The sequence below is a fragment of the Hydra vulgaris genome, chromosome 01 (assembly GCF_038396675.1).
Source record: "Hydra vulgaris chromosome 01, alternate assembly HydraT2T_AEP".
NCBI lineage: Eukaryota > Metazoa > Cnidaria > Hydrozoa > Anthoathecata > Hydridae > Hydra > Hydra vulgaris.
In genome coordinates, this window is record NC_088920.1 from 12250001 (window position 1) to 12263432 (window position 13432).

Here is a 13432-nt window from a genome sequence, read left to right on the forward strand (position 1 = left end):
AAGTTTGTTTTTTTGTTTAAGATTATTTTTAAATTTTTAATTTATCCATCTTTGTTTCTTTAATTATAAATCTAAAAAGTTCAAAATATTTAGTTTATAAATATTATTTGTTTGAATTTAATTTTAGTTACATATATTTAGATAATGTTTACGTTAAGACAATCTTTAGGAGTAATTGGTGGTAAACCTAACCATGCACATTATTTCATTGGTTTTAATGGTAATATTTGTTTTTTAACCATTATATATAAACATTTCAAAATATGATTGTAAATAAATTTAAATAATCATAAGCAAAATTTTAAATAAATGTTTATACACTATGTTGTTTATAACAGTATGTATGATTAGGTGACCGTTTATTATATCTTGACCCTCATACCACTCAACAAACAATAGAACCAGAGAGATTTAATGTCATTCCTGATGAGGTAGAAAATTTTTAAAAATTTGTAACAAGAAAACTTTTTTTAAATGTTTTTTTTTTTTTAGAATTCAAATATCTAGTTTTTTTTTAATAATTTAGATTTTTTTTTTAAATTGTAATATTTAATTTTAGAGCTTCCATTGTGTTTACCCTTGTTTTATGAGTTTTCAAAGTTTAGACCCATCAGTTGCATTAGTAAGTTTATCTCCAATTATTTTCAGGTTTCTTTATAATGTTTAAATTGTTTTTTGTTTTTTTTTATCTTTTTTAGATAAGACTTTTGAAATTGTTTTTAATTATTTTTTTTTTAATTATTTTTTTTTAATTATTTTTTTCAATTATTTCTGTATTTTTAAGCAAATACAGATGTTTATTAATAGAACTAAGATAAAAAAAATGTCATTATGGATTTAAATAGTAATTATAGATTAAATCTTTCGAATAATTATTGTTTACAATTTTTGCTTGTTTTGACTTTAGGGATTTTATTTTCATACAGAGGATGATTTTGATGATTGGTGTCAGGCTGTGAATGAGGTAACAATTGTTTTTAAAACCTATTAACCTTTTTTAAAGCAGTTGTTAAATGATTGTTTCATTCCCAATTCTAAAAATTTTTTTTTTTAAATTTTTTTTTCCCATTTTTTATTCTTGAACATTGTTTCACATATCATATTTATTATTTTAATATTTATAATTATGACTTTATATAATTTATACAAAGACATAATTATAAAAAAAAATTAATAATTTATGGTTTAACACCAGTTTATAAAGATAAAAGCTGATAACAAGTAACAGATAACATAGATAATTTTTTGCTGAGTAATAAAGAAAAAATTTTTGTTTTGTTTTTATGTTTACTTTTAAGTTGAACTAATCCATAATATAAATTTTTTATATCATATTTTCCATTATATTTGTCGCATTTTATCCATTCAATTATTATCTTCACTATAAAGGCAATTAAATTATTTTAGAAATTGACTCAATCATAGATTGTGCATGACACAGTGAAATGCAGTTGCTTTATTCCTGCTAATTAATCCAAAAAAGTAACAAAGAGCTGACAAGAGCTTGACAATGACATTAAAACATGTACAAAACATTTATTGCTAGCAATTATTAATTCCCAAATATCTGTCCAGGTTTCCATTTTCTCTTTATAGTCATAAATATTGGCTATGTAAAGCATAGTCTGAATCAGCTATGTAAAGCATAGTTTGAATCAACTAATGCATAGGGTGAATATTTTAATATTTCCTAAGGAATAATCTACTGTCAAATACAGCTAAAAAAAGTGCAAAAATAAAATTCATTAACAGTTAATGCTGTCATTTTTTATTACTGTTGAAAAGAAAAAAATGATGTAATAAATAAGAGATAAATTTTGTCAGTGAAAAAAATTGTTAAATATATTATTGTATATGTATAACAGTATTACATTTATTGTTATACCTATAACAATAAATTAATTAATACATGATTATTTATCTCAATTATTGTTAAATCCAATAATAAATAACTAATAATGATTTAAACAAGTTTCACAAGTTATTTCATCAGTTAACATCTACAACAACAATTGATAGTTTTTCTTTTATTGGTTTCTAACACAAGATTTATATTATATTTAACATGAGTTGTGCTAAAATTGGTTTTGAATAAACTTTTTTGTTCCGTTTAGTTTTGTAAGAAATCTATAACATTTTTGTTAAGAATTTTATATGGTGGTGTATTGGTGGTATATTTTATATGGTGGTGTATTGGTGGTATATTTTATATGGTGGTGTATTGGTGGTATATTTTATATGGTGGTGTATTGGTGGTATATTTTATACGGTGGTATATTTTATATGGAGGTGTATTGGTGGTATATTTTATATGGTGGTATATCAGTAGCTAAAAAAGCACTACTCTAGTCATAAGCAAATTTTATATTTTACAATCTTTGCTTATATATTATCAAAGTATATTATTCAAAACTGTTTTCAATTGATTTGCATATAATAAATTTATTTTGTTATTTAATTTGATTATAACATAATGGAATTAGAAAATATGCCTATATAGTGAAGTTTAAAGTATAAATTATGAATTGGGCTCAGAAATCAAAATACCCTATATTACCCTGGCCACATTTTCTCTTAAAAATTATTATATTCTTAAATTATGTTTCAGTATTACATGTCAGTCATATTTTAAAGATGTTGGTATAAAAAAAAAAGTTACAAATCAATTGCCTAAAGTAAAACAACTCTTATTTTGGTCAAGATAAATAAATAAGACTTGTCAGGATAAATTGATATGACCTCTCAGGATAAATGGATAGGTACTATTTAACTGTCAGTGTGTAAATGATTTGCATTAAAAGGCAATTATTAAATATGAAAAATAAAATTATGTAATAGACATTTTATTATAATAATAAAAAGTGCATTTTTCATTATAATCAAGAAGTAAGGAATTAACCCTTTATAAAAAGTTTGGGTTGTAATTTTTTTATAGTATAACTATGTTATCAGTTTTTGTATTGTATCAAATATAAATTTTAATTTTTTTCTCACATTTTCAATATACTTGTTAAAAAAAGATAACATAAATAAATAACTGATTGATTATTGATCATGGATTTCATGTAATGAAATTAAAAATTATAAAACATGTTAATAATATATTGCTTCAATATTTCATAATAATAAAAAATTATATATTGTCTTCTTTTTTTAATAAGTTTGCAAACAAACTTATTATTTTTGTCACACATATACAGAAAATGTTAGAACTAGATGGAATAGCTTAGTCGAAATGCTTGAAAGGTTTAACAAGCTAAAAAGCTTTGTTAGAAAAGCATCGATTGACATTGCATCTGATATCGTTATTATAGATGCTGAAATTTTGTTGTCAAAAAAATTATCTATGCACTTCTCCTAGTGAAGCTTACTGTTGAAGCCCTTTGGTGAGAAGATGCAAATCTGCTTTCTGTTGATGCAGCATTTTCTTTTATGCTTGAGAATTTCGGATCTGATGAACTTTCATTAAAATTATAGAAGAAATTAGAAGACTGAATAAGCCAAAGACAAACTAATGTTTCTGGAACTCTTCAGTATTTACACAATGGCAGAAAAAGTGAGATTTACGTATCTTTCACTAGACCATTGAAAAAGCAATAGCCAAAGTTATTGAAAACTTTGCACAAAGATTGATATTTAACACTAACATGGAAACTTCCTCAGGCTAACAGTCAGAAGCTGACGATGTGGTAGGCTAAATTAGTAATAAGAGGAATTGAATTTATTGATGTTTAAATATTTTTTGATTAATAAATTAAAAATATATTGTACTAAATCAAGGTATAAATCCTCAAAATCCTACATTAAGAAAAATCTTTTATTTGTTTAGATGTGATCAACATTATGTAAATATTTTACAAAGAACATATATATATATATATATACATATATATATATATATATATATATATATATATATATATAATATATATATATATATATATATATATATATATATTTATATATATATATATATATATATATATATATATATATATATATATATATATATATATATATATATAAAAGGATGAGACTTTATTGAATGAGGAGTAACACTTTAGAGCAGTGCCCGTTATAGTATTTGCAGAAAAGAGAAAGAGAAGCAAGATTACAATGATGTGATAATGGTTGGCTGCAAGAGCAGATCCAACTATGTTTACAATGTTCGTTTTTGCACCTTGTGCAAATCCTAAAATACATCATGCACCAAGGCACCCAATGACATGTTAGTTACTAGTACCAAAAATATTTTTCTCTCAAAGCATATGGTTGGGTCTCAGAGGAGGAAAAATTTTAAAGAGATTCCATAAACTTTTTTAATAAATCCTTGAAGCAGGGATTATGTTTTTCCGGTGATGTCTGGAATCCCAGATATTTCTTTTAGCTTTTAGTTTTTCTGGAATACCAAAGAGTTTTCCAAAAATAAATGTTTATTTTTGCAATATATAGCTTTCAAGCTTTATAACTTTATAAGCCCAAAAAAAAAAAAATAGTTTTAAAAAAGTTCAGAAAGTTTAAAATTAAGACAAATTTGAGGGAAATAAACTCCTGATTTTTTTTGCAAATTGTTTTTCAGACTTTTTAAATATGACTTATGTGATCTTTGTTGAAGAAAATGTTGTTAAAAAACTTATTGAAAAATATTTTTTAAATTTTTGTTTGAAAATGATAGTTTCCTTTTTTACAATAAATTTAAAAAATGTTGATTTTTGTTTTGAAAATACTTTTTATTTTTTCACTTCTTTGGTGATTATATATTTTATATATATATATATATATATATATATATATATATATATATATAATATATATATATATATATATATATATATATATATATATAATGAATTTATTAAGCTTGTGGTACAACGTGAGAAACGACCAATGTTTGAAATTAATCAGAATCGTCCTCGCCACTGGCCGCCATTTGAACTTCCTAAGAGACCTTGTCATGATGTTGATTGCATAAAATCAGGTAAATATTTTGCAAATTTATTCTCAGATTTACAGATTGTAAATCTGAAACTACTTTACAAATAAATGGTCAACCTGTTTGAGGTTGGCAAAAAATTGGTAATCCAATGGTAAGACCTTTGTATCAAATAATCTTTGCCTACCTGATGCTGACCTCTAAAAGATTAAGATCAGCAAATTATTTCCGACCTCATTTTTTATTAATTCCGAGGGTTGATATATATATATATATATATATATATATATATATATATATATATATATATATATATATATATATATATATATATATATATATATATATATATATATATATACAAATATATATATATACAAATATATATATATACAAATATATATATATGTATATATACATAGACTGGCACATCTAGGGATGGCAATCCCAGGATTCCGTGCAAATTTTTGATCACGTAATCTCGGAATTTTTCTCAAAAATTTCCCAGGATTTCGGGAATGTAATAAAAAAAAGTAAAAAGGATTAAGTTATTTACTTATTTGTACATGATAAAGTGTTTAGTAAATATAGTCTTCGGTAAAATATTTGTTTTATAGCTGTTTATTCTCTTTGCAATGATTTAATTTCGTATTTTCTGCTTCATTTTAATTCGAAATTGTCACAGAGTTAAAGAGTTCTATCTGCTTTTTTTATATTATAAGAATTTATTAATAAAAGTTTTAATTAACAATTTATAATAATAAAAAGCAAAAAATTTAAAATATTTATAAATGATATTATCAGTTTAATTATGAAACATAAATAAAAAAAGACTTATAGTTGAAATTATAAAAAGTTACAGGAATAAAAACATATTAACTAAGAAAAATTGAAAGTTAAATTCTCACCCTATAATTATCATGCGACGTAATCTATGTGTGATTCTCAAAAATTTTCAACTACAGTTTAAATTAATGAAGTTTTCAAAATACAGAAGGTTTATTAAATAAACTTTTTTTACAATTACCCAAAGTGGTAATTTGTAATTCCATTGATATACAAGTCGGGTTAGTTGCACGAGGATATTAAAATGTTTCAAAATCACGTAATAATATCAGAAAAATAGTGTTAGACTACTGCGAGCAGATTAAAAAGCAAATTATAAAGGATATATATGATCAAATATCAAGAGGCTCTAAATTTTCCTTAACACTCGATGAGTGGACTTCTTTTGGAAACTGCAGATATATGAATGTGAATGTAAATGAGTTGAAAAGCTATTGGATCTTAGGTTTGATTCGCATTTTAGGGTCTATGCCAGCAGAAAAGTGCGTCTTCTAAAAAAAAGACTTCACAATTTTAAAATAAACCTTGAGGATGATATCACTGGTATTACAAACTGATGGTGCAAGCGTTATGAAGAAATTTGGAAAAATTCTAGAAATTGATCAACAATTATGCTTTGCCCACGCTCTACAACTGGCAGTTATACCAGTTCTTTACAAAAGAGACGCCAGTCACTCAGAAATTGATGAAAGTTTAGATGATGAGAACACTGTTTTTGAAAATTTAGATAACAACGATGATGAAGACGAAGATGATGATTATAAAAGTGAACATGTTTATGAAGAGGAAGGTTGTACTCGAGATTCGAACGATTGATTGTTAGTTAATGAAACATCTGAGGTTACAATTAAACATCAAATTATTGGACCTATTATAACCAAAGTCGCGAAAATTGTAAAAATATTTAAAAGGTCCGCAACAAAAAATAAAAATTATTTACAAAAGTACATAAAAATTGATTTGGAAAGATCATCCATTTAATCATGGATTGCAAAACCCGATGGAGCAGTTTGTTGCTTATGCTTGAAAGATTTGACTAGTTAAAATATTTTTAAATTATATAGTTAAAAAGGTATTTCTAGATATAGAATTGGATTCCAATTTTGATGATTCAATTAAGATAAACAAAAACGAATATTGAACCATATCATTTAGTGGTACTTTTGACTCCCGTTAAAGCAACTGTGGAGGCACTTTGTTGGCGAGACGCAACTTTAATTACAGCTGACATTGCATTAGAGTTTATGTTATCCAAAATAAAACAACAACAATCCGAAATCAGAAAACAATTGTATGCCGCTTTGAGTCACCGAATTAAAGAGAGGAGAACACCATTTAGCAGCACAGTTTATTATCTTCATAATGGCCAGGTTACTTCATTGAAAATCTCAAAATAAAAAAATTATAATATACATCAACAAACGTGAATAATAATAGTGATGCTCAATTGGGCAAGGCTTTATCAAGCAAGGAGTGTGAAAATAAAGTCAAAACTGTTAGTGAAGAATTAAATGAAGTTATGGAAAAAGGATTTGTAGCAACACAAACACTACTTATAAAAATAGAAAGTATAGCATCTAAAATTCAAAGAGAAATGTTGTTATTTGAAAGTGGTGCTACAAGAGGTAATCACCTTCGAAAAGCATATGATTATATACTATCTATACGGCCAACAAGTGTGGAGTCCGAACGAGCATTCTCAGCAGCTGGGTTTTTATGCTGTGTTATCTTTTTAATGCATTATTTTATAATTTAAATTACTAAGGTTATTTAGTAAATGAACTATTTTACTTAACTAAAAAATAAAAAATGATTAATTTATTGATAATATAATTGTATTATCAATAAATTAATCATTTTTCAGTGTTTAATGAGTACTTAAAAATTTGTTCTTCACATGCTTCACCGCTAATAATTTTTTCTGCTTCCTAATTAATCCCGGGATTTCCCGGGGATTAATATCTCAATCCGGAAATCCTGGGATTGAGAATGTCCGGGATTTTGCCATTCGTAGGCACATCTGTATGAGTGTATGTATGTATGTATTAAAGCAAAAGGTGCCAAAAAAATGCCAACCAGAATGACAATACAATTAATCTACAAAGTTTTCTTAATGATTTATTGAATTGTACAAGTTATATTTAAATATTAGACACTAGAGTTAATATGACTTACCGAAAAATTAAAAAAATCTAATACCGAAACCTTTACATATAATATGATGGTGTAGATTGAAATTTGCAAAAATCTTCTCATTAGATTTGGTGATTGCTATTGGTAGTAAGCTAATTTTGGTGGTCATTGTGCGCTTTTATGTATTTTAAAATCTTGTCAAAACATTCTGTCAAAATATCCTGTCAAAACATCTTATCAAATCATTTTTTCAAAACATTTTATCAAAAAATTTTGTGGTTTTAAAAACAAAAAGTAATTTAGTTACTTGTTGTTTGTAGGCTGTTACAAATTGTATTTTTATTTCAAACAGCTATTACAAATTGTATTTTACAGACTATTACAAATTGTATTTTTATTTCAAACAGGTTTGCAGTTTTAGATTTTTTAAATTTTATTTGCAGTTTAAATTACTATAAAATGTTGTAACTAAGGAAAAGTTTCTTTAGGTTTATTTTAGGATGCTGGTCCTTGTAAATTTGCATTGCGAAACTGCCAACCTTTTTTAAATAAAAACTAACCTTTTTTTTGGTTAATCAGTTTCAACTAGCATTGAAAGTAATCTTAACTACCCATTTTAAATTAAACTGCTAATGAGAGAGTTACAGAAGTTCTTTCAAACATAAAACTTGTTATAGCCTATAAACAACCAATTTAATGAGATGGCTTACTTCTGCTAAATTTCAATCTACACCATCGTTAAAAAAAAACAGTTTCAGAATGCTAAACTTTAAAGATATTTGATGTAAAATTTGTAAGTTATATCTTCAAAAAGTACAAATCAACGGTAGCTATTTGGAAAATAAAACAGTTTATATTTATATTTATATATATATATATTTATTTTTATATATTTATATATATATTTATATATATTTATATATATATATATATACATATATGTATATATATATATATATATATATATATATATATATATATATATATGTATATATATATATCTATATATATATATATATATATACATATATAAACATATAAATATATAAACATATATATATATAAACACGCCATTATATATATGATTGTTTAATGTGTTTTTTGTAAAGTTAAATAAAATTTCAGATTTCACCGAGCTAAATTATGATTATGGTGCCGAAGAAAAACTTTTTGACTCAAGTGGAGAGTATGAAATTTTATAAATGTTTTGTGTGTCTTAAATGTTCTTTACTACAAAAGTTTTAACAGTCATTTTTCATTTGTTGAATGTGTGACATTCGATTCAAATGTTAGATTAATTTGAAATATATCTATTGTTTCTTTATGCAAAGAAAATGTAATTAAATCTAATTTATAAAATGTAGTTAAATCTTATTTATAAAATAACGAAGTAATAAATTTTTTTTTGTGCGAGTTTAGTTTAACTAAATATAACGTAAAATAATGACGTAATTTTTTAATTTTTTTTGTGTGAGTGTATTTAGTATAACTGAATATAAGGTAAAATTTGTAAAAAAGTTCATTAATATATTAAAGTTTTTTTATTAACTGTTTTTAAATTTTTCTACATTTGTAGAAAATTGAGTTTTTTAGTGCAGTCTATTGTGTACCAGTCTCTCTCTCTCTCTCTCTCTCTCTCTCTCTCTCTCTCTCTCTCTCTCTCTCTCTCTCTTTCTCTCTCTCTCTCTATATATATATATATATATATATATATATATATATATAATATATATATATATATATATACTATATACTATATACTATATATATATATATATATATATATATATATATATATATATTTTTGTATATGTGTGTCCTGGAAGCCGTTTGTTCAGATTTTTTGATGTTTGCGGCAAACGTTCACCAAACTGCCCAAAATTCGCCAACTTAGCCTAGTTGTAAATTGTATAATTCGAAAAAAAGGATAAGAATATAGTTTCGAAAGATTGCCTGAACTAATTAAATTTAATATGTTATATAAACGTTACTTTTTTATTTATTATAAAAAAATTGAGGTTGCGTTTTTATTCCTGATCAACTTCCACAAACGTGGTCCTCAAAATGTAATTGAGTTGTTTGATTTGTGAATAATGTGGTTGAAATATAAAAATTGCCGAAGGAATGACCTGTGATGTGTATTTGTGATAAATTGACTTGTGATGTTAATTTATGATGAATTGACTTGTGACGCGTGTTTGTGATGAATTAAGAAGAAATGTATCTGAAAACATGTTTAAAACTTAAACATAAATAGTTGAAGTTTAAACATAAATAACAAATTTTGGTAATTTTATAGTTCATAAACTTTCTTTGAGTAAAGATTTGGCACCTACATTCAAAAATAGACTACTCGCTTGCAGAGCCGTGGCTAAGCTCCGCCGCACCCCTAATTAGGGGGGTGGGGACCAAATTTAGGGGCTCTTTAGCAAATATAAAGAGCTTCTTTTTTTTTAGTAATACCAAATAAAAAAATTTTCAAGATTTTGGGGCCCTTATAACAGGTTTTTGGTGAAAGCGGGGCCTCGGACCTAGTATTCACGGCACTACTCGCTTGCTTTTGCTTACTATTATTTTTAGTTGAGAAAAAAGATCACTTGCCCATGCTATATTACAATATCTAAGGTAAAGCTTGCTTTTGCTTACTATTATTTTTAGTTGAGAAAAAAGATCACTTGCCCTCGCTATATTACAATATCTAAGGTAAAGGATTAGCCAAAGTTTAAAAGGTGATCAAATTCGGAATATTTTTTGAACAAAACATTCCGATTTTTTTTTCTTTTTAAATTTCGTCAGTAAAAAAGAATACAATGCCGTGTTATATAAATAAAATCTAAATGACCGGGGCTAAATAAAAGACAATATTTAAGACAATCACAACGCTCAGTTGCGTTTTCATCAGCAAGCGTGTAAATCTAGTAAAATGTCAACATACAGTTAATTTGTATTATTTAAAATTATATAATATTTTACACTTACAATTAGGTAAGGATTAGTTCCTAATCCATAATTTAAAAAAAAGAGTTCATAAAATAAATAATAATTCAACAAAAAACCCGAGACGAGTTAATTGGATAATTTAAAGAATATTTAGAGACATGCTATTATAAAAAGATAGTTATTTAAAAATATAATAATAACTTTTAATGTATTAACATTGTTAACGTGTTTGAGTTTTTATTTCAATAGAAAAAGAAAAGGACAATTTTTCAGATCGTTATTTAATAAAGTGTTAGGACCTCTGATAGCAATATAAAGTTTTATTGCCAAATAGTGCATTTTAGGTTGCTCATAATTGTAATTTGAAAATCTTGTTTGGCAAATGTTATTATATTTATTAAAAAGTGTACTGAATATTATAAGAGATATTTTATTATGAGTTTTGTACATAAAAATAAGAATTTGATAAATGTTCAACTGAAAAACATTACCTATGTGATGATTTTTAAATAGTTCTTTAGAATGTGTGAATCGACCTGCACTTGAAATAAATTCTGACTTAGTGTTTTTGTCTACTAGGCAGTTTTTTTACTTATTTTAGAGCTGCGCCAAGCAATATTTACATAGTTTATATAACAATGTATGAAAGAGAAATCTCGGGCAATTTGGTTTGATAAATGCTTAGCTTTGTATTGTATGTCAAAATTTTATTTATTACCGTGTCACTCCGAAAAACTTCAACAATTGCTCTCTATTATTTTAGAGTTGCAAATATAACGATCCGGAAGTTTTAATGTGAAATGTTTCTTTATCGTGAAGTCTATATAAAAAAGTATACTTAGTTTTATTAAAATTTAAGGACAATTTGTTCGCCTTAAACCATACCGCTAGATTTAAAAACTCCTTGTTTACTATTGTAAGTTAAAGGTTGATATCTCCATTGGAGTAAAATATATTCATGTCATCTGCAAATCAAACAGAGTTTAAAATGTTCGAAAAATTATGGAAATCATTTACATAAATAAGAATGAAAAGTGGACCAAGAAAAACGGACATACTGATTAAGAGTTATATATAGCTTTTATTATAGTACAATTTTATATATAAACTTTGTAAAGTTCTAATGAAGAGATTGATTCTTAAATTATTCTATTTTTATGAAAGATGTTGGATTTTGTCCAAATAAGATTAACAACAATACAAGTACACAATGTTTAGTTTTATCGTTGTTTATAGACTTTTTCATTAACTGGTAATTATGAGTTTATCATTTCTGATTTTGCAGTAAAAAATTTGAGCTTTAAAATTTGAGAAACGAGCAACCGTACCGCAGTGGTTAGCGCCCTTGCCTCAGAAGACCGTGGTTTAACGCCACCTCTCGTGATCCGTGGTTTAACGCCATCTCTGGGCAAGTTTTACAACATCGGTAAAGAAGGAGGTGTGAAAGGAAAACTTCTTTTTAAATGCTCTTCCGCAGTGCTCTGTGATAAGACTGTAATGACTTATTGGGGCACCTAAAATAATTGAAAAAAAAAATTAAAATATTTTCTCAATCTATAATTAGGACCAAGAGTATAATATTTGATCTAATAATTAAATATATCATAGATTTCAGTATATAAAATTTGAATATGGAATAAACTCAAAATTTTTTTATGTTAGCAACTTACAACTTTTTGAAAATTTACTCATATGTTTTCGAATATTTTGCCTAATCGTCAAATCAATGTTGAATTATCCGATTGAAAAAATGCTAAAATAATTTACTTTCGTTTAAAACTACAGTACTAAGATTTATGGCAAGAATATAAAATATTTTAAATTCCCCATTAACGATGAACATAACAACGATAATTTCGAACAAAACATATTTTTCAAATATGAAATAAACGTTTTATTTCCATAAATTTATTCAAAGGCAGAATTTTTTACATGTACAAATAATTTTTTTAAATTTGATATGTATTTACGCAGATTCTACTGCTACCATTTTCATAACATATTTAGGAACAATATATGCAGCCAATGATTCTATTTTTCAATCGTCGATGAAATGTTTTACTTAGAAAAGTTGAAATTTCAAAAAAAAAATCGACTGCAGGATTTACTATTTTATTACGAGTTTTGTATTAAAAACAAGATCAAATGCTCGAATATTACTCAATTTAATGCAATCATTTTCTTGATCATGTTATAAATTTATGTAAAAACTAATTAGGTGCAAAAATACCTTCAAATAAAAGTGTTAAATACTCATCAATGCCGCATAAAACTTAATTTTTTGCAAACCCATTTCATAAAACAATGATTGCGCTAACACAAAACATTGTTAAAAGAGTCAAAAAAGTTGTGAAGAATTGGAGATATCGACTGACGACGAGTTAGAATAAGAAAAAAAAAAATTGAGGAAAATTAGAATTACAAAAGAAACAAAAAAGCGCATTGATTAGTTTCAAGTTTTTTCCAAAAAAATATTTGGAAATAGTACCATGCAATAAATAAAGAAATTGATTGTCAAATAAAATGACATTATCAACATTAATAAAGAACAGCTTTTTGTTGAAAGTAAAAAGTACCTGC

The 13432-nt window shown here is 25.3% G+C and overlaps 1 protein-coding gene across 1 annotated transcript in view; it reads left to right on the top strand.

Moving 5' to 3' along the window:
- LOC100210994 (cysteine protease ATG4A) overlaps positions 1 to 9456 on the top strand; it is a 16468-nt gene extending 7012 nt beyond the window's left edge. The window contains exons 9-14 of the mRNA XM_065787416.1: positions 142 to 220; positions 352 to 431; positions 560 to 622; positions 908 to 964; positions 4861 to 4978; positions 9038 to 9456. Coding sequence (XP_065643488.1) covers positions 142 to 220; positions 352 to 431; positions 560 to 622; positions 908 to 964; positions 4861 to 4978; positions 9038 to 9114 — 474 coding nt within the window. The 3' untranslated portion in view covers positions 9115 to 9456. The remainder of the gene's footprint in view (positions 1 to 141; positions 221 to 351; positions 432 to 559; positions 623 to 907; positions 965 to 4860; positions 4979 to 9037) is intronic.
- Positions 9457 to 13432: the final 3976 nt, after the last annotated feature.